This window comes from Carassius gibelio, chromosome A18 (assembly GCF_023724105.1).
Source record: "Carassius gibelio isolate Cgi1373 ecotype wild population from Czech Republic chromosome A18, carGib1.2-hapl.c, whole genome shotgun sequence".
Taxonomy (NCBI): domain Eukaryota; kingdom Metazoa; phylum Chordata; class Actinopteri; order Cypriniformes; family Cyprinidae; genus Carassius; species Carassius gibelio.
The window spans coordinates 22,245,935-22,272,870 of NC_068388.1; the positions used below are offsets into that span (position 1 = coordinate 22,245,935).

At 37.1% G+C, this 26,936-nt stretch overlaps 3 protein-coding genes across 3 annotated transcripts in view; all 3 read right to left on the reverse strand.

The window, feature by feature from the left end:
• Positions 1-433: 433 nt before the first annotated feature.
• Positions 434-3,987, reverse strand: LOC127934417 (serine/threonine-protein kinase pim-1-like). The gene is made up of 9 exons (XM_052531791.1): positions 3,657-3,987; positions 3,183-3,271; positions 2,616-2,976; positions 2,042-2,160; positions 1,774-1,827; positions 1,288-1,666; positions 925-1,101; positions 641-729; positions 434-445 (listed from the first exon to the last, which is right to left on the reverse strand). The coding sequence occupies exons 1-9, from the start codon at positions 3,985-3,987 to the stop codon at positions 434-436; spliced, it is 1,611 nt and encodes a 536-aa protein (XP_052387751.1).
• A 2,607-nt stretch (positions 3,988-6,594) lies between these two features.
• LOC127934418 (serine/threonine-protein kinase pim-2-like) lies at positions 6,595-10,323 on the reverse strand. Its single transcript, XM_052531793.1, has 9 exons — positions 9,993-10,323; positions 9,519-9,607; positions 8,992-9,312; positions 8,380-8,493; positions 8,112-8,165; positions 7,626-8,004; positions 7,263-7,439; positions 6,979-7,067; positions 6,595-6,782 (listed from the first exon to the last, which is right to left on the reverse strand). Exons 1-9 carry the CDS (start codon positions 10,321-10,323, stop codon positions 6,771-6,773), a joined length of 1,566 nt encoding a protein of 521 aa, XP_052387753.1. The 3' UTR covers positions 6,595-6,770.
• Positions 10,324-19,522: 9,199 nt separating this feature from the next.
• LOC127934289 (serine/threonine-protein kinase pim-3-like) overlaps positions 19,523-26,936 on the reverse strand; it is a 32,801-nt gene continuing 25,387 nt past the window's right edge. The window contains exons 4-7 of the mRNA XM_052531568.1: positions 20,444-20,600; positions 20,081-20,257; positions 19,797-19,885; positions 19,523-19,607 (exon numbers count right to left, since the gene is read on the reverse strand). Coding sequence (XP_052387528.1) covers positions 19,596-19,607; positions 19,797-19,885; positions 20,081-20,257; positions 20,444-20,600 — 435 coding nt within the window. The 3' untranslated portion in view covers positions 19,523-19,595. The remainder of the gene's footprint in view (positions 19,608-19,796; positions 19,886-20,080; positions 20,258-20,443; positions 20,601-26,936) is intronic.

Sequence of the window (26,936 nt, forward strand, 5' to 3'; positions counted from 1 at the left end):
TTAACAGAAACTTTGGGTTTCCCACTTATGAAGTCCTGAGCACTTCATGTGAGCTGCTGCAGTCTTAGGCCCACCACAAATGCTCTCACTGGTTGAGACACGTGATGACACCCATCCCAAGTCAGTACTGATCAACATCCCACTCCTCCTGTGACCCATGCTTTGACTGTATGTGTATTCAGAGCCAGTGAGCAATGGACTTTCATATTAACAAACAACTGTTAATGCGCGATAATATAATTGTTGCTGTTAATCAATTAAAACGTTAACGTGACAATAACACTTTAACTTAATATATATTCTAGTTTAAAACAGCTTTTCTGGGATGTTTTGGACTGCGGGGGACAGACGTGGTAGACTGGGCCTCTGATACTGCTGCAACTATTGCAGGAACCATTGGAGAGCTGAAGATACAACAACTTCTGAGGTGGTCTTATGTGGTGACCTGAAACAAAACAGAAACAAATACAGAATTATTACGTGTAAATACACTACGAATGACATTTTATAAGGTAAAACATACAACTTCTTAAATCTAACAATAAAAGCAAAGCGAGAAAACTTGATTCGAAAATTGAAATGTAAAAAAGAAAAATGTTAAATATGTCAAATTATTTTAAGTTGATCTTAGGTTTAGTACCATAAACCACTTGTGGGAAAGGATTTCCTCCAGCTGAATTCGGTTCTTTGGCTTTATTTGCAGGAGAGCGCGGAGCAATCTGCAGCATTCTGTGCAGAAATATGAGAGGGACACATGAATATTACTTTAAACTTAAAACCTGCTTTAATTTAATGATCATATTAGCTGTACGATCTGAGTTCAGGCATCAGAAATCAAGAAAACTTCATGCATTTTCTAACGCCATCTTTCAGAAAGCCACTTGTCCCTGTTTTGTATGTTTAAAATGATAACTGAACTCTTACCATTTGACAGACCAGTTTTGGACCAGAGATGCAGTTTGAGCATGTGCAGATCTAAGAAACTTGGATAATATCCTGCCACTATTTTAAATAACAGAACCCCCAGTGACCAAACCGTCGCAGGCTTGCCGTGGTACTTTCCCTTTATGTGAAACTCAGGAGGGACGTATGTTGCTGTGCCTGGAAGAAAAAGATTTTGTTAGATGCGCAAGTTCGGTTCACAACAGTGACGAGATCCATGACTGTAACAGTGACGTAATTCTACTGAATATATATCGGGTGCTTCTTGTTGTTTTGGTGACTCACGCCTGGTCAACTCATAATATAATCGTCACTAGAGTTGTAGCTTTTAGATACAGTACATACCAGAGTATGACATGTAGACAGTTGTCCTCAGAATGTCCCCACACCCAAAGTCAATTAGTTTGACTTCAAGTGTCTGGTTGTTGATGAGAAGGTTGCTCGGTTTGATGTCACGGTGGAACACTTGGCGCTGGCAGCACACGTTCGCAGCTTTAGTCACCTGCATCATGACTCGCCGTGCTAAGCTCTCGTTGAGACGTCCACCCTGACGCCCCACAAAGTCTTCCAAAGTCTCGCAAGGAGAGGGACATTCAAGGATCATGACGAAATGGTCATTGTAGTCCTTCCAGTCCAGCAGCTGGATGATCTCTGGCACTCTGGGACCTTTATTAGCCAGGATTGTGAGGGCGATCTCCAGTGGAACGAGTTGCTGATATCCAGGCTAAAAGAAAGACATTGGTAAGATAGAAGTTGTTTTCCAAATAAGCACTTAGTCCAGTTTTCCTACTAGTTAGTGAGAGGAGAACAGAGAGAGTGCATCTTACTTACAATGTATAAACTTGGCCTGTAGGTTTCGGTCTTATTAACATATTTGACCGCCACCTGATCAAGAAAACAAACAACAATTAACTTGTGAAGAGGCCACCATTAAATATATACAGACAAGTTTTGTAAAGTTGAATTGAATTTAAGTTCAACCAGGACAAAAAGATACACTGAGAGGCCTTGCAAACAATAGCATGACATCACAGGAGTATAAAGATGAGACTGGGCAAAATCACTTCGTTAGATGCGTTTTCATCAAGTTTTCACTTACTTTAAGGTCATCCTCCAAACGTCTCGCCTCATACACAGAACCAAATCCACCTTCACCCAGCAGATCACCCAGCTGGTAGTGGCTGGAAATGAAGTCTGTTACAAGATAAAACAACTGCACTTTTAAACATTTGTTATAGTTATTATTCCATTTAATTTTATATAAAAAATCTTAAATTACACATGATAGCATTTACATCAGTAGAGACTACAATGAATATGTTCATGTTATTATTTGCCATCCCTAAACTATGTGCATATAAAATTACAAAAACTATTATTATTTTTTTTATTTCCTGGATGAAAGATCTGATCATGACCTTAATCCATTTTCAAGTTGATTTTATATGTGTTGATGTGGATTTTATTTATTTAAAATTTGAGATTTATCACATTTTATAAATTCTTCATTGAGGAAACCTTAAAAATTAGACCAATTAGAGACCGAACAAGATACTTAAAAGCTATTTTAATCTATCATTTAAAACTAGAATGATTCAATTGATTAATTAAGGAATGCCCCAGTAATGGATGTGTAGGAATGAATGATGACTGGTCATGCTCATGTCATTTACCATCACTGCATCTGGCTTTCTGTTCTTTCTGGTTCTTCACTTTCTCTCTCTGCTGCTCTTGCTCTTGCTTCAGCTCTTCTTCACCCTGAACTGGGTTCGAGCTGCGCTTCAGATGTTTCTTCACAGCTCCGTAGAAAGAGGCCACCCTCCACCACTTCTTTTTCTTCTTCCCTTTCTCCATCACCTTCCTCTCCTGGTCGTTTCCCTCAGCAGCATCAGCAGTGCTCTCATGAGGATGTTGTTCCTCTGTGCTGCTGCTGGGGTTTGGGGGGGTGCTGAGATCACATCCGTGGCTATCTGGGCCTCTATTTGCCAGGATGTTGAGGTCCTTCTCCTCTGGAAGACGTTGTGGAGATCCAAGCTAAAAGAGAGACAGTTTTTACAACGGTAAGGTGAAAGTTCTTTTCCAAATGTAGTTTGTAGTTTGACTTAATTTAAATCCAACCAGGACAAAAAGACACACTGAGAGGCCTTCCTAACAATGTAATTATACAACCAAATGATGAAGATAAGACAGGACTAAATGTATTTGCTAGCTGGGCAAGTTTTCATTCATCTTTTACTTACTTCAGGGTCATCCTTCAAACGTGTCGCCTCAGCGTCAAATCCACCTTCACACAGCTGATCACTCACGAGGTTGTGTCTGACAGTGTAGTCTGTTAAAAGATGAAACAACTGCACTTAACCTAAAAGTTCAAATATTTGTATTATTCAATTTTAATTCATATATAATCTCATAGAATTATTTTTAAACATATCCTGGATCTTGCCATTGATCAGTCTTCAAATTTCTTTATTTATTATTGTGCTTATGTGATTTTTTTTAATTTAAGATTCCCCTGATTTGACTTATCTATATTGAGGAAACATTAAAAAGATAGGAAAAGGGTATTGAAGACTAAATAAGAAAGCTATTATAATCTATCCTCTAGATTAATTTACTACAAATGGATATCCAGGGATAACTGATGGCATTTGATGTAAAGTACAGAGCTTCAGTAAACTGTGTAACATATTCTTATGAGTTGATCATTGATTTACCATCACTGCATCTGTCTTTACACTGGTTCTGGTTCTTCACTCCCTCACTCTGCTCTTGCTCTTGCTGCAGCTCTTCTTCACCCTGAACTGGGTTCGAGCTGCGCTTCAGATGTTTCTTCACAGCTCCAAACAAAGAAGACAACCTCCACCACTTCTTTTTCTTCTTCCCTTTCTCCATCACCTTCCTCTCCTGGTCGTTTCCCTCAGCAGCATCAGCAGTGCTCTCATGAGGATGTTGTTCCTCTGTGCTGCTGCTGGGGTTTGGGGGGGTGTTGAGATCACACACCTGACTCTCCGTCAACGGATGAACTCGACAAGGTCGCTGAAACATTGTTGTCAAAATCGATAACAATCGCTGAAAATAACTGCTCAGTTTCACTCACCACTGCTACTAAACCCACAAAATGATTTCTTGGACTTATAAGTTCTACGAAATCGAATTCTTTCTGTGACGTCACGATAACCTGCGCGCCCTTTTTTTTTTTTTTTTTTTTTTTTTTTTTCACGCCGCTCGCGCCGGATTCACGAAGTATTCTTAAGAAAAAAATATTCTTAACTGCCATGTTCTCCTTCTAACGTAAGGGGGAAAAAAGTATGCAATTTCTTGCATTTCCGAGAATTTTAATTTTTTTTACAGAACAAGTCAGAAAGGGAGTTCATTTTTAATTTAAGCCAACAAATAAATGAACAATCTTTGGCGGTATTAAGCACACGTGCAGCGCGCGCACACTTCATCTCGTGACAGGCTCTTTATTCAAAAACATGCGCGTTTATTGTGATTATTACGAAGTGTTTTTCATTGAGTTTATCAGCGAGTCTTCAGCAAGAACCAGCACTATTTCAATAATGCATGTCATTTTCTTCTTCGGATTTTTTTTTTACAAGAATCGCATTTTTTAAGAACTTTTTGGAATTTTTCTTAGGATATTTCTTAACTTATTTTTTTTACAGATTTCTTAAGATGATTTTCGTGAATCAGACCCCTGATTTTAATATTTTAAACTGGGATCATAATGAATCCCAGGGGTCTATCATTCAATGACAATAGTAAACTATACCTAAAAGACCGATTAAACAATTGTTAAACAATTCACAATTAAACTAGTAAAGAAAAACATGTTGCCCACCATATGAAACAAAATATATGTATTAAATGTATTTTATGAATTTAAATATTTAAATTTCATATAAATGCAACTCTTATAATTATCTAGGCCTATCTTTCTAGGTAGATAGAGTAAGGTGACCAGATTTCTGAAATTAAAACCGGGGGCACTTCAGTGGTCAAAATATCACTGAAATCTCACTTGTTATTATCTACGAATTAAAAAACTGGGACAGTATGTTTTTGTGTTTTTATTTGATTGTTGTGGGTTCCATACATTAATTTCATAATTAATACAGTGGTGTTTGAGGATCAAACCTACCCCAGGGTTTTATTTTTATTTTTATACAATTCACCAAAAAACATACCGAAAAATAATAACCATTGCAAATATCCTGGGGTGTAAAAAGTCCACTCTGGTAAGAACAACACTAAACATTTAAAAAAGCTGTCATGTCTATATATCAAAACATGAATTATATTTAAATTCTTGTCACTGACAGTATTTGCACTCAGCCATTTTGTGCATTCAACCAATATACTACAGCTTAAACATATATCAAAATGAACTATATATATATATATATATATATATATATATATATATATATATATATATATATATATATATATATATATATATATTAGGGCTGTAACGGTACTCAAAAATCACGGTTCGGTACGTACCTCGGTTTTAAAGTCATGGTTCGGTTCATTTTCGGTACAGTAAGGGATAGAAATGCAAACATTAAACTGCAGGTTGTTTATTACTATAAACTTTTTTTTTTTAACAATTTGTTTTTTAAAATACTTTTTAATGAAATATATATATAATAAAAAAAGAATAAGAAATAAAATACTGCTGCAAAGTTCTCCACTAAATAAAATACTCTCAGTCTTAAACCACGCCACGCTCACGCCACGCAGCCAGTGTGTCACAGACCTTAGAATCAGGGCGGGATTTGCGCTGAACGCGGAGACTTCCGCCACTTAATATGTTCATTTGGAAACACAAAAATGTACCCATATTCTGCATAGAAAATATTGCATTCGGTACACACATGCTCCATACCGAAAGCCCTGTACTGAAATGGTCTGGTACCAATACACGTACCGTTACACCCCCAATATATATATTTATATATATAAAGAGAGAGAGATATCTTTTAATTATTTATTTATCTATAAATAAAGCACAGAACTTCTAACACATGCAGCGTGATTGTGTGAACATTTCTGAGCAGCAAATGTGATAGATCTGTAAAACAATATATTCAAGATTCAAGATTTTATTTTTCACATAAAAGTTATATAACATACAACAAGCAGTGAATTGTAGGTCTGGAATACTCTTTATAGACTGTGCCAAAAATAAGAAAATTAAATATACACAATATATTAAACTTCTACACAGATGATGTGCAGAGATGCTACACAGAAAACTGCTTCACGGATGATTTCAGCAGATTTCTGTGTATTGTGAGAGGGCCGTGTTTTACCGCTTCACAAAAGACTCAAAACAAATCGATGCACTCCACTGTGCTGAGCGAGAGCGCATCTCTGCTGCCTTTACGTGTTAACAGAAACTTTGGGTTTCCCACTTATGAAGTCCTGAGCACTTCATGTGAGCTGCTGCAGTCTTAGGCCCACCACAAATGCTCTCATTGGTTGAGACACGTGATGACACCCATCCCAAGTCAGTACTGATCAACATCCCACTACTCCTGTGACCCATGCTTTGACTGTATGTGTATTCAGAGCCAGTGAGCAATGGACTTTCATATTAACAAACAACTGTTAACGCGCGATAAAATAATTGTTGCCGTTAATCAATTAAAACGTTAAGGTGACAATAACATTTTAACTTAATATATATTCTAGTTTAAAACAGCTTTTCTGGGATGTTTTGGACTGCAGGGGACAGACGTTGTAGACTGGGCCTCTGATACTGCTGCAACTATTGCAGGAACCATTGGAGAGCTGAAGATACAACAACTTCTGAGGTGGTCTTATGTGGTGGCCTGAAACAAAACAGAAACAAATACAGAATTATTACATGTGTAAATACACTACGAATGACATTTTATAAGGTAAAACATACAACTTATTAAATCTAACAATAAAAGCAAAGTGAGAAAACTTGATTTGAAAATTGAAAATTGAAAAGAAAAATATTAAACATGTCAAATTATTTTAAGGTGATCTTAGGTTTAGTACCGTAAACCACTTGTGGGAAAGGATTTCCTCCAGCTGAATTCGGTTCTTTGGCTTTATTTGCAGGAGAGCGCGGAGCAATCTGCAGCATTCTGTGCAGAAAGATGAGAGGGACATCTGAATATTACTTTAAACTTAATACATGCTTTAATTTAATGATCATATTAGCTGTACGATCTGAGTTCAGGCATCAGAAATCAAGAAAACTTCATGCATTTTCTAACGCCATCTTTCAGAAAGCCACTTGTCCTTGTTTTGTATGTTTAAAATGATAACTGAACTCTTACCGTTTGACAGACCAGTTTTGGACCAGAGATGCAGTTTGAGCATGTGCAGATCTAAGAAACTTGGATAATATCCGGCCACTATTTTAAATAACAGAACCCCCAGTGACCAAACCGTCGCAGGCTTGCCGTGGTACTTTCCCTTTATGTGAAACTCAGGAGGGACGTATGTTGCTGTGCCTGGAAGAAAAAGATTTTGTTAGATGCGCAAGTTCGGTTCACAACAGTGACGAGATCCATGACTGTAACAGTGTCGTAATTCTACTGTATATATATCGGGTGCTTCTTGTTGTTTTGGTGACTCACGCCTGGTCAACTCATAATATAATCGTCACTAGAGTTGTAGCTTTTAGATACAGTACATACCAGAGTATGACATGTAGACAGTTGTCCTCAGAATGTCCCCACACCCAAAGTCAATTAGTTTGACTTCAAGTGTCTGGTTGTTGATGAGAAGGTTGCTCGGTTTGATGTCACGGTGGAACACTTGGCGCTGGCAGCACACGTTCGCAGCTTTAGTCACCTGCATCATGACTCGCCGTGCTAAGCTCTCGTTGAGACGTCCACCCTGACGCCCCACAAAGTCTTCCAAAGTCTCGCAAGGAGAGGGACATTCAAGGATCATGACGAAATGGTCATTGTAGTCCTTCCAGTCCAGCAGCTGGATGATCTCTGGCACTCTGGGGCCTTTATTAGCCAGGATTGTGAGGGCGATCTCCAGTGGAACGAGTTGCTGATATCCAGGCTAAAAGAAAGACGTTGGTAAGATAGAAGTTGTTTTCCAAATAAGCACTTAGTCCAGTTTTCCTACTAGTTAGTGAGAGGAGAACAGAGAGAGTGCATCTTACTTACAATGTATAAACTTGGCCTGTAGGTTTCGGTCTTATTAACATATTTGACCGCCACCTGATCAAGAAAACAAACAACAATTAACTTGTGAAGAGGCCACCATTAAATATATACAGACAAGTTTTGTAAAGTTGAATTGAATTTAAGTTCAACCAGGACAAAAAGATACACTGAGAGGCCTTGCAAACAATAGCATGACATCACAGAAGTATTAAGATGAGACGGGGCAAAATCACTTCGCTAGATACGTTTTCATCAAGTTTTCACTTACTTTAAGGTCATCCTCCAAACGTCTCGCCTCATACACAGAACCAAATCCACCTTCACCCAGCAGATCACCCAGCTGGTAGTGGCTGGAAATGAAGTCTGTTACAAGATAAAACAACTGCAGTTTTACACATTTGTTATAGTTATTATTCCATTTGATTTTATATAAAAATCTTAACAGATTTAGTGATATTTTTTTCATCAGTAGACACTACATTGAATGTGTTCATGTTATTATTTGTCACCCCTGAACTATGTGCATATAAAATTACAAAAACTATTTTTTTTTTTACATTTCCTGGATGAAAGATCTGATCATGGCCTTAATCCATTTTCAAGTGGATTTATATGTGTTGATGTGGATTTTATTTATTTAAAATTTGAGATTTATCACATTTTATAAATTCTTCATTGAAGAAACCTTAAAAATTAGACCAATTAGAGACCAAACAAGATACTCAAAAGCTATTATAATCTATCATTTAAAACTAGAATGATTCAATTGATTAATTAATGAATGTCCCAGTAATGGATGTGTAGGTGTGAATGATGACTGGTCATGCTCATGTCATTTACCATCACTGCATCTGGCTTTCTGTTCTTTCTGGTTCTTCACTTTCTCTCTCTGCTGCTCTTGCTCTTGCTTCAGCTCTTCTTCACCCTGAACTGGGTTCGAGCTGCGCTTCAGATGTTTCTTCACAGCTCCGTAGAAAGAGGCCACCCTCCACCACTTCTTTTTCTTCTTCTCTTTCTCCATCACCTTCCTCTCCTGGTCGTTTCCCTCAGCAGCATCAGCAGTGCTCTCATGAGGATGTTGTTCCTCTGTGCTGCTGCTGGGGTTTGGGGGGGTGTTGAGATCACACCCGTGGCTGTCTGGGCCTCTATTTGCCAGGATGTTGAGGTCCTTCTCCTCTGGAAGACGTTGTGGAGATCCAAGCTAAAAGAGAGACAGTTTTTACAATGGTAAGGTGAAAGTTCTTTTCCAAATGTAGTTTGTAGTTTGACTTAATTTAAATCCAACCAGGACAAAAAGATACACTGAGAGGCCTTCCTAACAGTATAATTATATAACCAAATGATGAAGATAAGACAGGACTAAATGTATTTGCTAGCTAGGCAAGTTTTCATTCATCTTTTACTTACTTCAGGGTCATCCTTCAAACGTGTCGCCTCAGCGTCAAATCCACCTTCACACAGCTGATCGCTCACGAGGTTGTGTCTGACAGTGTAGTCTGTTAAAAGATGAAACAACTGCAGTTAACCTAAAAGTTCAAATATTTGTATTATTCAATTTTAATTCATATATAATCTCATAGAATTATTTTTAAACATATCCTGGATCTTGCCATTGATCAGTCTTCAAATTTCTTTATTTATTATTGTGCTTATGTGATTTTTTTAAATTTAAGATTCCCCTGATTTGACTTATCTATATTGAGGAAACATTAAAAAGATAGGAAAAGGGTATTGAAGACTAAATAAGAAAGCTATTATAATCTATCCTCTAGATTAATTTACTACAAATGGATATCCAGGGATAACTGATGGCATTTGATGTAAAGTACAGAGCTTCAGTAAACTGTGTAACATATTCTTATGAGTTGATCATTGATTTACCATCACTGCATCTGTCTTTACACTGGTTCTGGTTCTTCACTCCCTCACTCTGCTCTTGCTCTTGCTGCAGCTCTTCTTCACCCTGAACTGGGTTCGAGCTGCGCTTCAGATGTTTCTTCACAGCTCCAAACAAAGAAGACAACCTCCACCACTTCTTTTTCTTCTTCCCTTTCTCCATCACCTTCCTCTCCTGGTCGTTTCCCTCAGCAGCATCAGCAGTGCTCTCATGAGGATGTTGTTCCTCTGTGCTGCTGCTGGGGTTTGGGGGGGTGTTGAGATCACACACCTGACTCTCCGTCAACGGATGAACTCGACAAGGTCGCTGAAACATTGTTGTCAAAATCGATAACAATCGCTGAAAATAACTGCTCAGTTTCACTCACCACTGCTACTAAACCCACAAAATGATTTCTTGGACTTATAAGTTCTACGAAATCGAATTCTTTCTGTGACGTCACGATAACCTGCGCGCCCTTTTTTTTTTTTTTTTTTTTTTTTTTTCACGCCGCTCGCGCCGGATTCACGAAGTATTCTTAAGAAAAAAATATTCTTAACTGCCATGTTCTCCTTCTAACGTAAGGGGGAAAAAAGTATGCCATTTCTTGCATTTCCGAGAATTTTAATTTTTTTTACAGAACAAGTCAGAAAGGGAGTTCATTTTTAATTTAAGCCAACAAATAAATGAACAATCTTTGGCGGTATTAAGCACACGTGCAGCGCGCGCACACTTCATCTCGTGACAGGCTCTTTATTCAAAAACATGCGCGTTTATTGTGATTATTACGAAGTGTTTTTCATTGAGTTTATCAGCGAGTCTTCAGCAAGAACCAGCACTATTTCAATAATGCATGTCATTTTCTTCTTCGGATTTTTTTTTTACAAGAATCGCATTTTTTAAGAACTTTTTGGAATTTTTCTTAGGATATTTCTTAACTTATTTTTTTTACAGATTTCTTAAGATGATTTTCGTGAATCAGACCCCTGATTTTAATATTTTAAACTGGGATCATAATGAATCCCAGGGGTCTATCATTCAATGACAATAGTAAACTATACCTAAAAGACCGATTAAACAATTGTTAAACAATTCACAATTAAACTAGTAAAGAAAAACATGTTGCCCACCATATGAAACAAAATATATGTATTAAATGTATTTTATGAATTTAAATATTTAAATTTCATATAAATGCAACTCTTATAATTATCTAGGCCTATCTTTCTAGGTAGATAGAGTAAGGTGACCAGATTTCTGAAATTAAAACCGGGGGCACTTCAGTGGTCAAAATATCACTGAAATCTCACTTGTTATTATCTACGAATTAAAAAACTGGGACAGTATGTTTTTGTGTTTTTATTTGATTGTTGTGGGTTCCATACATTAATTTCATAATTAATACAGTGGTGTTTGAGGATCAAACCTACCCCAGGGTTTTATTTTTATTTTTATACAATTCACCAAAAAACATACCGAAAAATAATAACCATTGCAAATATCCTGGGGTGTAAAAAGTCCACTCTGGTAAGAACAACTCTAAACATTTAAAAAAGCTGTCATGTCTATATATCAAAACATGAATTATATTTAAATTCTTGTCACTGACAGTATTTGCACTCAGCCATTTTGTGCATTCAACCAATATACTACAGCTTAAACATATATCAAAATGAACTATATATATATATATATATATATATATATATATATATATATATATATATATATATATATATATATATATATATATATTAGGGCTGTAACAGTACTCAAAAATCACGGTTCGGTACGTACCTCGGTTTTAAAGTCATGGTTCGGTTCATTTTCGGTACAATAAGGGATAGAAATGCAAACATTAAACTGCAGGTTGTTTATTACTATAAACTTTTTTTTTTAACAATTTGTTTTTTAAAATACTTTTTAATGAAATATATATAAAATAAAAAAAGAATAAGAAATAAAATACTGCTGCAAAGTTCTCCACTAAATAAAATACTCTCAGTCTTAAACCACGCCACGCTCACGCCACGCAGCCAGTGTGTCACAGACCTTAGAATCAGGGCGGGATTTGCGCTGAACGCGGAGACTTCCGCCACTTAATATGTTCATTTGGAAACACAAAAATGTACCCATATTCTGCATAGAAAATATTGCATTCGGTACACACATGCTCCATACCGAAAGCCCTGTACTGAAATGGTCTGGTACCAATACACGTACCGTTACACCCCCAATATATATATTTATATATATAAAGAGAGAGAGATATCTTTTAATTATTTATTTATCTATAAATAAAGCACAAAACTTCTAACACATGCAGCGTGATTGTGTGAACATTTCTGAGCAGCAAATGTGATAGATCTGTAAAACAATATATTCAAGATTCAAGATTTTATTTTTCACATAAAAGTTATATAACATACAAAAAGCAGTGAATTGTAGGTCTGGAATACTCTTTATAGACTGTGCCAAAAATAAGAAAATTAAATATACACAATATATTAAACTTCTACACAGATGATGTGCAGAGATGCTACACAGAAAACTGCTTCACGGATGATTTCAGCAGATTTCTGTGTATTGTGAGAGGGCCGTGTTTTACCGCTTCACAAAAGACTCAAAACAAATCGATGCACTCCACTGTGCTGAGCGAGAGCACTTCTCTGCTGCCTTTACGTGTTAACAGAAACTTTGGGTTTCCCACTTATGAAGTCCTGAGCACTTCATGTGAGCTGCTGCAGTCTTAGGCCCACCACAAATGCTCTCATTGGTTGAGACACGTGATGACACCCATCCCAAGTCAGTACTGATCAACATCCCACTCCTCCTGTGACCCATGCTTTGACTGTATGTGTATTCAGAGCCAGTGAGCGATGGACTTTCATATTAACAAACAACTGTTAACGCGCGCTAAAATAATTGTTGCCGTTAATCAATTAAAACGTTAAGGTGACAATAACATTTTAACTTAATATATATTCTAGTTTAAAACAGCTTTTCTGGGATGTTTTGGACTGCAGGGGACAGACGTTGTAGACTGGGCCTCTGATACTGCTGCAACTATTGCAGGAACCATTGGAGAGCTGAAGATACAACAACTTCTGAGGTGGTCTTATGTGGTGACCTGAAACAAAACAGAAACAAATACAGTATTATTACAAGTGTAAATACACTACGAATGACATTTTATAAGGTAAAACATACAACTTATTAAATCTAACAATAAAAGCAAAGTGAGAAAACTTGATTTGAAAATTGAAAATTGAAAAGAAAAATGTTAAACATGTCAAATTATTTTAAGTTGATCTTAGGTTTAGTACCGTAAACCACTTGTGGGAAAGGATTTCCTCCAGCTGAATTCGGTTCTTTGGCTTTATTTGCAGGAGAGCGCGGAGCAATCTGCAGCATTCTGTGCAGAAAGATGAGAGGGACACATGAATATTACTTTAAACTTAACACATGCTTTAATTTAATGATCATATTAGCTGTACGATCTGAGTTCAGGCATCAGAAATCAAGAAAACTTCATGCATTTTCTAACGCCATCTTTCAGAAAGCCACTTGTCCTTGTTTTGTATGTTTAAAATGATAACTGAACTCTTACCGTTTGACAGACCAGTTCTGGACCAGAGATGCAGTTTGAGCATGTGCAGATCTAAGAAACTTGGATAATATCCTGCCACTATTTTAAATAACAGAACCCCCAGTGACCAAACCGTCGCAGGCTTGCCGTGGTACTTTCCCTTTATGTGAAACTCAGGAGGGACGTATGTTGCTGTGCCTGGAAGAAAAAGATTTTGTTAGATGCTCAAGTTCGGTTCACAACAGTGACGAGATCCATGACTGTAACAGTGTCGTAATTCTACTGTATATATATCGGGTGCTTCTTGTTGTTTTGGTGACCCACGCCTGGTCAACTCATAATATAATCGTCACTAGAGTTGTAGCTTTTAGATACAGTACATACCAGAGTATGACATGTAGACAGTTGTCCTCAGAATGTCCCCACACCCAAAGTCAATTAGTTTGACTTCAAGTGTCTGGTTGTTGATGAGAAGGTTGCTCGGTTTGATGTCACGGTGGAACACTTGGCGCTGGCAGCACACGTTCGCAGCTTTAGTCACCTGCATCATGACTCGCCGTGCTAAGCTCTCGTTGAGACGTCCACCCTGACGCCCCACAAAGTCTTCCAAAGTCTCGCAAGGAGAGGGACATTCAAGGATCATGACGAAATGGTCATTGTAGTCCTTCCAGTCCAGCAGCTGGATGATCTCTGGCACTCTGGGGCCTTTATTAGCCAGGATTGTGAGGGCGATCTCCAGTGGAACGAGTTGCTGATATCCAGGCTAAAAGAAAGACGTTGGTAAGATAGAAGTTGTTTTCCAAATAAGCACTTAGTCCAGTTTTCCTACTAGTTAGTGAGAGGAGAACAGAGAGAGTGCATCTTACTTACGATGTATAAACTTGGCCTGTAGGTTTCGGTCTTATTAACATATTTGACCGCCACCTGATCAAGAAAACAAACAACAATTAACTTGTGAAGAGGCCACCATTAAATGTAAACAGACAAGTTTTGTAAAGTTGAATTGAATTTAAGTTCAACCAGGACAAAAAGATACACTGAGAGGCCTTGCAAACAATAGCATGACATCACAGAAGTATAAAGATGAGACGGGGCAAAATCACTTCGCTAGATACGTTTTCATCAAGTTTTCACTTACTTTAAGGTCATCCTCCAAACGTCTCGCCTCATACACAGAACCAAATCCACCTTCACCCAGCAGATCACCCAGCTGGTAGTGGCTGGAAATGAAGTCTGTTACAAGATAAAACAACTGCAGTTTTACACATTTGTTATAGTTATTATTCCATTTGATTTTATATAAAAATCTTAAATTACAGATGATAACATTTACATCAGTAGAGACTATATTAAATATGTTCATGTTATTATTTGTCACCCCTAAACTATGTGCATATAAAATTACAAAAACTGTTTATTTTACATTTCCCGGATGAAAGATCTGATCATGACCTTAATCCATTTTCAAGTTGATTTATATGTGTTGAAGTGGATTTTATTTATTTATAATTTCAGATTTAACACATTTTATCAATTCTTCATTGAGGAAACCTTAAAAATTAGACCAAATTAGAGACCAAACAAGACGCTTGAAAGCTATTATAATCTATAATTTAAAACTAGAATGATCCAATTGATTAATTAATGTCCCAGTTATGGATGTGTAGGTGTGAATGATGACTGGTCATGCTCATGTCATTTACCATCACTGCATCTGGCTTTCTGTTCTTTCTGGTTCTTCACTTTCTCTCTCTGCTGCTCTTGCTCTTGCTTCAGCTCTTCTTCACCCTGAACTGGGTTCGAGCTGCGCTTCAGATGTTTCTTCACAGCTCCGTAGAAAGAGGCCACCCTCCACCACTTCTTTTTCTTCTTCTCTTTCTCCATCACCTTCCTCTCCTGGTCGTTTCCCTCAGCAGCATCAGCAGTGCTCTCATGAGGATGTTGTTCCTCTGTGCTGCTGCTGGGGTTTGGGGGGGTGCTGAGATCACATCCGTGGCTATCTGGGCCTCTATTTGCCAGGATGTTGAGATCCTTCTCTTCTGGAAGACGTTGTGGAGATCCAAGCTAAAAGAGAGACAGTTTTTACAACGGTAAGGTGAAAGTTCTTTTCCAAACGAGGATTTAGTTACTCTACTGAAATAAATAACTGTTTGTTTTAAAAGAGAGAAGAAGTGCATCCTACTAACAGTGTATAAACCTTCCACATCTTCATCAGTCTTGTTAAGATGTTTCACAGACACCTGATCAAGAAAATGAACAACTTACCTCATGTGTAGCCGCCTCATCATTCCTGTCATGAAATCTATGCTACATTTTGTAAAGTTTGATTTAATTTAAACCCAACCAGGACAAAAATATACACTGAGAGGCCTTCCTAACAATATAATTATATAACCAAATGATGAAGATAAGACAGGACTAAATGTATTTTCTAGCTAGGCAAGTTTTCATTCATCTTTTACTTACTTCAGGGTCATCCTTCAAACGTGTCGCCTCAGCGTCAAATCCACCTTCACACAGCTGATCACTCACGAGGTTGTGTCTGACAGTGTAGTCTGTTAAAAGATGAAACAACTGCAGTTAACCTAAAAGTTCAAATATTTGTATTATTCAATTTTAATTCATATATAATCTCATAGAATTATTTTTAAACATATCCTGGATCTTATCCTTGATCAGTCTTCAAGTTTCTTTATTTATTATTGTGCTTATATGAATGTTTTTATTTAAGATTCCCCTGATTTGACTTATCTATATTGAGGAAACATTAAAAAGATAGGAAAAGGGTATTGAAGACTAAATAAGACAACTATTATAATCTATCCTCTAGATTAATTTACTACAAATGGATATCCAGGGATAAATGATGGCATTTGATGTAAAGTACAGAGCTTCAGTAAACTGTGTAACATATTCTTATGAGTTGATCATTGATTTACCATCACTGCATCTGTCTTTACACTGGTTCTGGTTCTTCACTCCCTCACTCTGCTCTGGCTCTTGCTGCAGCTCTACTTCACCCTGAACTGGGTTCGAGCTGCGCTTCAGATGTTTCTTCACAGCTCCAAACAAAGAAGACAACCTCCACCACTTCTTTTTCTTCTTCCCTTTCTCCATAACCTTCCTCTCCTCGTCTTTTCCCTCAGCAGCATCAGCAGTGCTCTCATGAGGATGTTGTTCCTCTGTGCTGCTGCTGGGGTTTGGGGGGGTGTTGAGATCACACACCTGACTCTCCGTCAACGGATGAACTCGACAAGGTCGCTGAAACATTGTTGTCAAAATCGATAACAATCGCTGAAAATAACTACTCAGTTTCACTCACCACTGCTACTAAACCCACAAAATGATTTCTTGGACTTATAAGTTCTACGAAATCGAATTCTTTCTGTGACGTCACGATAACCTGCGCGCCCTTTTTTTTTTTTTTTTTTTTTTTTTTTTTTTTCACGCCGCTCGCGCCGGATTCACGAAGCATTCTTAAGAAAAAAATATTCTTAACTGCCATGTTCTCCTTCTAACGTAAGGGGGGAAAAAGTATGCAATTTTCTTGCATTTCCGAGAATTTTATTTTTTTTTACAGAACAAGTCAGAAAGGGAGTTCATTTTTAATTTAAGCCAACAAATAAATGAACAATATTTGGCGGTATTACGCACACGTGCAGCGCGCGCACACTTCATCTCGTGACAGGCTCTTTATTCAAAAACATGCGCGTTTATTGTGATTACGAAGTGTTTTTCATTGAGTTTATCAGCGAGTCTTCAGCAAGAACCAGCACTGATTCAATAATGCATGTCATTTTCTTCTTCGGAATTTTTTTTTACAAGAATCGCATTTTTTAAGAACTTTTTGGAATTTTTCTTAGGACATTTCTTAACTTATTTTTCTTACAGATTTCTTAAGATGATTTTCGTGAATCAGACCCCTGATTTTAATATTTTAAACTGGGATCATAATGAATCCCAGGGGTCTATCATTCAATGACAATAGTAAACTATACCTAAAAGACCGATTAAACAATTGTTAAACAATTCACAATTAAACTAGTAAAGAAAAACATGTTGCCCACCATATGAAACAAAATATATGTATTAAATGTATTTTATGAATTTAAATATTTAAATTTCATATAAATGCAACTCTTATAATTATCTAGGCCTATCTGTCTATAGATATAGACTAAGGTGACCAGATTTCTGAAATTAAAACCGGGGGCACTTCAGTGGTCAAAATATCACTGAAATCTCACTTGTTATTATCTACGAATTAAAAAACTGGGACAGTATGTTTTTGTGTTTTTATTTGATTGTTGTGGGTTCCATACATTAATTTCATAATTGATACAGTGGTGTTTGAGGATCAAACCTACCCCAGGGTTTTATTTTTATTTTTATACAATTCACCAAAAATCACACCGAAAAATAATAACCATTGCAAATCCTGGAGTGTAAAAAGTCCACTCTGGTAAGAACAACACTAAACATTTAAAAAAGCTGTCATGTCTATATATCAAAACATGAATTATATTTAAATTCTTGTCACTGACAGTATTTGCACTCATTTTGTGCATTCAACCAATATACTACAGCTTAAACATATATCAAAATGAAATATATATATATATATATATATATATATATATATATATATATATATATATATATATATATATTAGGGCTGTAACAGTACTCAAAAATCACGGTTCGGTACGTACCTCGGTTTTAAAGTCATGGTTCGGTTCATTTTCGGTACAATAAGGGATAGAAATGCAAACATTAAACTGCAGGTTGTTTATTACTATAAACTTTTTTTTTTAACAATTTGTTTTTTAAAATACTTTTTAATGAAATATATATAAAATAAAAAAAGAATAAGAAATAAAATACTGCTGCAAAGTTCTCCACTAAATAAAATACTCTGTCTTAAACCACGCCACGCTCACGCCACGCAGCCAGTGTGTCACAGACCTTAGAATCAGGGCGGGATTTGCGCTGAACGCGGAGACTTCCGCCACTTAATATGTTCATTTGGAAACACAAAAATGTACCCATATTCTGCATTCGGTACACACATGCTCCATACCGAAAGCCCTGTACTGAAATGGTCTGGTACCAATACACGTACCGTTACACCCCCAATATATATATTTATATAAAGAGAGAGAGATATATCTTTTAATTATTTATTTATCTATAAATAAAGCACAAAACTTCTAACACATGCAGCGTGATTGTGTGAACATTTCTGAGCAGCAAATGTGATAGATCTGTAAAACAATATATTCAAGATTCAAGATTTTATTTTTCACATAAAAGTTATATAACATACAAAAAGCAGTGAATTGTAGGTCTGGAATACTCTTTATAGACTGTGCCAAAAATAAGAAAATTAAATATACACAATATATTAAACTTCTACACAGATGATGTGCAGAGATGCTACACAGAAAACTGCTTCACGGATGATTTCAGCAGATTTCTGTGTATTGTGAGAGGGCCGTGTTTTACCGCTTCACAAAAGACTCAAAACAAATTGATGCACTCCACTGTGTTGAGCGAGAGCACTTCTCTGCTGCCTTCACGTGTTAACAGAAACTTTGGGTTTCCCACTTATGAAGTCCCGAGCACTTCATGTGAGCTGCTGCAGTCTTAGGCCCACCACAAATGCTCTCATTGGTTGAGACACGTGATGACACCCATCCCAAGTCAGTACTGATCAACATCCCACTCCTCCTGTGACCAATGCTTTGACTGTATGTGTATTCAGAGCCAGTGAGCAATGGACTTTCATATTAACAAACAACTGTTAACGCGCGATAAAATAATTGTTGCCGTTAATCAATTAAAACGTTAAGGTGACAATAACATTTTAACTTAATATATATTCTAGTTTAAAACAGCTTTTCTGGGATGTTTTGGACTGCAGGGGACAGACGTTGTAGACTGGGCCTCTGATACTGCTGCAACTATTGCAGGAACCATTGGAGAGCTGAAGATACAACAACTTCTTTCTGAGGTGGTCTTATGTGGTGGCCTGAAACAAAACAGAAACAAATACAGTATTATTACAAGTGTTAATACACTACGAATGACATTTTATAAGGTAAAACATACAACTTATTAAATCTAACAATAAAAGCAAAGCGAGAAAACTTGATTTGAAAATTGAAAAGAAAAATTTTAAACATGTCAAATTATTTTAAGTTGATCTTAGGTTTAGTACCGTAAACCACTTGTGGGAAAGGATTTCCTCCAGCTGAATTCGGTTCTTTGGCTTTATTTGCAGGAGAGCGCGGAGCAATCTGCAGCATTCTGTGCAGAAAGATGAGAGGGACATCTGAATATTACTTTAAACTTAACACATGCTTTAATTTAATGATCATATTAGCTGTACGATCTGAGTTCAGGCATCAGAAATCAAGAAAACTTCATGCAATTTCTAACGCCATCTTTCAGAAAGCCACTTGTCCATGTTTTGTATGTTTAAAATGATAACTGAACTCTTACCGTTTGACAGACCAGTTTTGGACCAGAGATGCAGTTTGAGCATGTGCAGATCTAAGAAACTTGGATAATATCCGGCCACTATTTTAAATAACAGAACCCCCAGTGACCAAACCGTCGCAGGCTTGCCGTGGTACTTTCCCTTTATGTGAAACTCAGGAGGGACGTATGTTGCTGTGCCTGGAAGAAAAAGATTTTGTTAGATGCTCAAGTTCGGTTCACAACAGTGACGAGATCCATGACTGTAACAGTGTCGTAATTCTACTGTATATATATCGGGTGCTTCTTGTTGTTTTGGTGACCCACACCTGGTCAACTCATAATATAATCGTCACTAGAGTTGCAGCTTTTAGATACAGTACATACCAGAGTATGACATGTAGACAGTTGTCCTCAGAATGTCCCCACACCCAAAGTCAATTAGTTTGACTTCAAGTGTCTGGTTGTTGATGAGAAGGTTGCTCGGTTTGATGTCACGGTGGAACACTTGGCGCTGGCAGCACACGTTCGCAGCTTTAGTCACCTGCATCATGACTCGCCGTGCTAAGCTCTCATTGAGACGTCCACCCTGACGCCCCACAAAGTCTTCCAAAGTCTCGCAAGGAGAGGGACATTCAAGGATCATGACGAAATGGTCATTGTAGTCCTTCCAGTCCAGCAGCTGGATGATCTCTGGCACTCTGGGGCCTTTATTAGCCAGGATTGTGAGGGCGATCTCCAGTGGAACATGTTGCTGATATCCAGGCTAAAAGAAAGACGTTGGTAAGATAGAAGTTGTTTTCCAAATAAGCACTTAGTCCAGTTTTCCTACTAGTTAGTGAGAGGAGAACAGAGAGAGTGCATCTTACTTACAATGTATAAACTTGGCCTGTAGGTTTCGGTCTTATTAACATATTTGACCGCCACCTGATCAAGAAAACAAACAACAATTAACTTGTGAAGAGGCCACCATTAAATCTAAACAGACAAGTTTTGTAAAGTTGAATTGAATTTAAGTTCAACCAGGACAAAAAGATACACTGAGAGGCCTTGCAAACAATAGCATGACATCACAGAAGTATAAAGATGAGACGGGGCAAAATCACTTCGCTAGATACGTTTTCATCAAGTTTTCACTTACTTTAAGGTCATCCTCCAAACGTCTCGCCTCATACACAGAACCAAATCCACCTTCACCCAGCAGATCACCCAGCTGGTAGTGGCTGGAAATGAAGTCTGTTACAAGATAAAACAACTGCAGTTTTACACATTTGTTATAGTTATTATTCCATTTGATTTTATATAAAAATCTTAAATTACAGATGATAACATTTACATCAGTAGAGACTATATTAAATATGTTCATGTTATTATTTGTCACCCCTAAACTATGTGCATATAAAATTACAAAAACTGTTTATTTTACATTTCCCGGATGAAAGATCTGATCATGACCTTAATCCATTTTCAAGTTGATTTATATGTGTTGAAGTGGATTTTATTTATTTATAATTTCAGATTTAACACATTTTATCAATTCTTCATTGAGGAAACCTTAAAAATTAGACCAAATTAGAGACCAAACAAGACGCTTAAAAGCTATTATAATCTATAATTTAAAACTAGAATGATTCAATTGATTGATTAATGAATGTCCCAGTAATGGATGTGTAGGAATGAATGATGACTGGTCATGCTCATGTCATTTACCATCACTGCATCTGGCTTTCTGTTCTTTCTGGTTCTTCACTTTCTCTCTCTGCTGCTCTTGCTCTTGCTTCAGCTCTTCTTCACCCTGAACTGGGTTCGAGCTGCGCTTCAGATGTTTCTTCACAGCTCCGTAGAAAGAGGCCACCCTCCACCACTTCTTTTTCTTCTTCTCTTTCTCCATCACCTTCCTCTCCTGGTCGTTTCCCTCAGCAGCATCAGCAGTGCTCTCATGAGGATGTTGTTCCTCTGTGCTGCTGCTGGGGTTTGGGGGGGTGCTGAGATCACACCCGTGGCTGTCTGGGCCTCTATTTGCCAGGATGTTGAGGTCCTTCTCCTCTGGAGGACGTTGTAGAGATCCAAGCTAAAAGAGAGACAGTTTTTACAACGGTAAGGTGAAAGTTCTTTTCCAAACGAGGATTTAGTTACTCTACTGAAATAAATAACTGTTTGTTTTAAAACAGAGGAGAAGTGCATCCTACTAACAGTGTATAAACCTCCCACATCTTCATCAGTCTTGTTAAGATGTTTCACAGACACCTGATCAAGAAAATGAACAACTTACCTCATGTGTAGACGCCTCATCATTCCTGTCATGAAATCTATGCTACATTTTGTAAAGTTTGATTTAATTTAAACCCAACCAGGACAAAAAGATACACTGAGAGGCCTTGCTAACAATATAATTATATAACCAAATGATGAAGATAAGACAGGACTAAATGTATTTGCTAGCTAGGCAAGTTTTCATTCATCTTTTACTTACTTCAGGGTCATCCTTCAAATGTGTCGCCTCAGCGTCAAATCCACCTTCACACAGCTGATCACTCACGAGGTTGTGTCTGACAGTGTAGTCTGTTAAAAGATGAAACAACTGCAGTTAACCTAAAAGTTCAAATATTTGTATTATTCAATTTTAATTCATATATAATCTCATAGAATTATTTTTAAACATATCCTGGATCTTGCCCTTGATCAGTCTTCAAATTTCTTTATTTATTATTGTGCTTATGTGATTTTTTTTTAATTTAAGATTCCCCTGATTTGACTTATCTATATTGAGGAAACATTAAAAAGATAGGAAAAGGGTATTGAAGACTAAATAAGAAAGCTATTATAATCTATCCTCTAGATTAATTTACTACAAATGGATATCCAGGGATAACTGATGGCATTTGATGTAAAGTACAGAGCTTCAGTAAACTGTGTAACATATTCTTATGAGTTGATCATTGATTTACCATCACTGCATCTGTCTTTACACTGGTTCTGGTTCTTCACTCCCTCACTCTGCTCTTGCTCTTGCTGCAGCTCTACTTCACCCTGAACTGGGTTCGAGCTGCGCTTCAGATGTTTCTTCACAGCTCCAAACAAAGAAGACAACCTCCACCACTTCTTTTTCTTCTTCCCTTTCTCCATCACCCTCCTCTCCTGGTCGTTTCCCTCAGCAGCATCAGCAGTGCTCTCATGAGGATGTTGTTCCTCTGTGCTGCTGCTGGAGTTTGGGGGGGTGCTGAGATCACACACCTGACTCTCCGTCAACGGATGAACTCGACAAGGTCGCTGAAACATTGTTGTCAAAATCGATAACAATCGCTGAAAATAACTGCTCAGTTTCACTCACCACTGCTACTAAACCCACAAAATGATTTCTTGGACTTATAAGTTCTACGAAATCGAATTCTTTCTGTGACGTCACGATAACCCGCGCGCCCTTTTTCTTTTTTTCACGCTGCTCGCGCCGGATTCACGAAGCATTCTTAAGGAAAACTGCCATGTTCTCCTTCTAACGTAAGGGGCTAAAAAGTATGCAATTTTCTTGCATTTCCACGAATTTAATTTTTTTTTTTTACAAAACAAGTCAGACAGGGAGTTCATTTTTAATTTTAGCCAACAAATAAATCAATAATCTTTGGCGGTATTAAGCACACCTGCAGCGCGCGCACACTTCATCTCGTGACAGGCTGTTTATTAAAAAACATGCGCGTTTATTGTGATTATTACGAAGTGTTTTTCATTGAGTTTATCAGCGAGTCTTCAGCAAGAACCAGCACTGATTCAATAATGCATTTCATTTTCTTCTTCTGATTTTTTTTTTTTACAAGAATTACATTTCTTAAGAACTTATTGGAATTTATCTTAGGAAATTTCTTAACATATTTTTCTTACATATTTCTTAAGATGATTTTCGTGAATCAGACCCCTGATTTTAATATTTTAAACTGGGATCATAATGAATCCCAGGAGCCTATCATTCAATGACAAGAGTAAACTATACCTAAAACACCCAGATTAAACAATTGTTAAACAATTCACAATTTAAGAAGAAAAGAAATACATGTTGCCCACCATATGAAACAAAATTTATCTATTAAATGTATTTTATGAATTTAAATATTTAAATTTCATATAAATGCAACTCTAATTATCTAGGCCTATCTGTCTACATAGATAGAGTAAGGTGACCAGATTTCTGAAATTAAAACTGGGGGCAGATCCTACTTCAGTGGTCAAAATATCACTGAAATCTCACTTGTCATTATCTACGAATTTACATATGACAGTATGTTTTTGTGTTTTTTATTTGATTGTTGTTGGTTGCATACATTAATATCATAATTGATACAGTGGTGTTTGAGGATCAAACCTACCACAGGGTTTTTTATTTTATTTTTTATACAATTCACCAAAACTCACACTGAAAAATAATAACCATCGCAAATATCCTGGGGTGTAAAAAGTCCACTCTGGTAAGAACATACATCACTAAACATCATTTATAATAAATATAACATACGAGGCTCATTTAAACACGTTTTGGAAATTTGTAACATTTCATTTAAAAAAGCTGTCATCTCTATACCAAAACATGAATTGTATTTGAATTTGTGTCACTGATAGTATTTCAGCCAATATGTACAGCTTAAAAATATATCAAAATGAACAATATATATAGAGAGAGAGAGATTTTTTATATATTTATTTTATTTATTTATTGAGGGAAAAAACAGCAACTTTGTTACCTCAAAATGCTTTGAGCTAAAGTTATGCTGAAATGTGTGTGCTTGATGTGTGAAAATAAACCTCATTGGATTTTGCACATCAAAGGCACATTTGAATTTCTGTTAACCATATTTAATGTACATGAGATAAAATAAAAAAATAAAAATGAATGAGTACTTCTTAAGAGAACGTGTAAAAATACAACTGACATTTTCAAGATTTACAAATGTGTCGATTCATATTCATATCAAAACACACAAATGTGCTAATACAGTTCACAGCTGTGGCCTAATGGTTAAGAGTTGGACCTGTAACCCAAAAGTTGCAGGTTTGAGTCTCGGTGCTGGCAGGAGTTGTAGGTGGAGGGAGTGAATGAACAGTGCTCTCTCCCACCCTCAATACTCATGACTGAATTGCCCTTGAGCAAGGCACTGAACCCCCAGTTGCTCCCCAGGTGCTGGATCTATAGCTGCCCACTGCTCTAGGTGTGTGTTCACTTTTCACTGCTGTGTGTGTGCACTTGGACGGGTTAAATGCAGAGCACCAATTCCGAATATGGGTTACCACACTTGGCAAATATTAAGACTTTCAAATAAAATGAACATAACATATAATAAAACAAAAAATAATCATAAAATCAAGTAATAATAATAAAAAATATACTGCTGGACCTACTGATGATCAATAAAATAAAATAAAAATTACTGATTACTAAATACAAAGTTTTTCAGGAGGAGACACTGTGCAGAAGAAACTATTAAAGACTGTGTGTTACAAAAACTCTCAAATATGAGCAGAGGGCTTTGGGTAGTAGATGTCATATACGAAGAAAAGTTTGAAACACAGATCGACTGCTTGTAGTATCGTCTCCTGTTCCATCGCCCCCCCCCCCCCCCCCCCCGTTTAAATTAATAAAATCTTGGGAGGAGTTTTCCTTGTCACCAAGCACCAGGACATGTGGAAAAATGGTATATGTGAGGATTTCCAGTCAGGATTTAGACCGTATCATAGTACTGAGACTGCTCTCCTTAGAGTTACAAATTATCTGCTCTTATCATCTGATTGTGGGTGTATCTCTCTATTAGTTTTATTGGATCTTAGTGCCGCGTTTGACACAACTGACCACAGCATTCTTTTGCATAGACTTGAACAATTTGTTGGTATCAGTGGAAGTGCATTAGCATGGTTTAAATCGTACTTATATGACCACCATCAGTTCGTAGCAGTGAATGAAGATGTATCATATCGATCACAAGTGCAGTATGGAGTACCTCAAGGCTCAATACTAGGGCCGCTACTCGTCACGCTTTATATGTTACCCTTGGGAGATATCATCAGGAAACATGGTGTTAGCTTTCACTGTTATGCTGATGATACTCAGCTCTATATTTCTTCGCGGCCCGGTGAAACACACCAATTTGAAAAACTAATGGAATGCATAGTCGATATAAAAAATTGGATGACGAGTAATTTCTTACTGCTAAATTCAGAAAAAACAGAGATGTTAATTATAGGACCTAAGAACTCTGCTTGTAATAACCTAGAACACTGTCTAAGACTTGATGGTTGCTCTGTCAATTCTTCGTCATCAGTTAGGAACCTAGGTGTGCTATTTGATCGCAATCTTTCCTTAGAAAGCCACGTTTCTAGCATTTGTAAAACTGCTTTTTTCCATCTCAAAAATATATCTAAATTACAGCCTATGCTCTCAATGTCAAATGCAGAAATGTTAATCCATGCATTTATGACCTCAAGGTTAGATTATTGTAATGCTTTATTGGGTGGTTGTTCTGCACGCTTAGTAAACAAACTACAGCTAGTCCAAAATACAGCAGCAAGAGTTCTTACTAGAACCAGGAAGTATGACCATATTAGCCCGGTCCTGTCATTGCTGCACTGGCTCCCTATCAAACATCGTATAGATTTTAAAATATTGCTTATTACTTATAAAGCCCTGAATGGTTTAGCACCTCAGTATTTGAATGAGCTCCTTTTACATAATACTCCTCTACGTCCGCTACATTCACAAAACTCAGACAATTTGATAATACCTAGAATATCAAAATCAACTGCGGGCGGCAGGTCCTTTTCCTATTTGGCGCCTAAACTCTGGAATAACCCACCTAACATTGTTCGGGAGGCAGACACACTCTTGCAGTTTAAATCTAGA

Coding starts and splice junctions, on each gene's coding strand:
- LOC127934417 (XM_052531791.1), bottom strand. CDS start 3,987: ATGTTTCAGCGACCTTGTCGAGTTCATCCGTTGACGGAGAGTCAGGTG. Junction 2,161..2,615: donor GAAAGCCAGATGCAGTGATG/GTAAATGACATG, acceptor AATGTTTAAAAG/TGCAGTTGTTTTATCTTGTA. Junction 1,667..1,773: donor ACAGGCCAAGTTTATACATT/GTAAGTAAGATG, acceptor TCTTTCTTTTAG/CCTGGATATCAGCAACTCGT.
- LOC127934418 (XM_052531793.1), bottom strand. CDS start 10,323: ATGTTTCAGCGACCTTGTCGAGTTCATCCGTTGACGGAGAGTCAGGTG. Junction 9,608..9,992: donor TAAAGACAGATGCAGTGATG/GTAAATCAATGA, acceptor ATCTTTTAACAG/ACTACACTGTCAGACACAAC. Junction 8,494..8,991: donor AAGAGCAGCAGAGAGAGAAA/GTGAAGAACCAG, acceptor GTAAAACTGCAG/TTGTTTTATCTTGTAACAGA.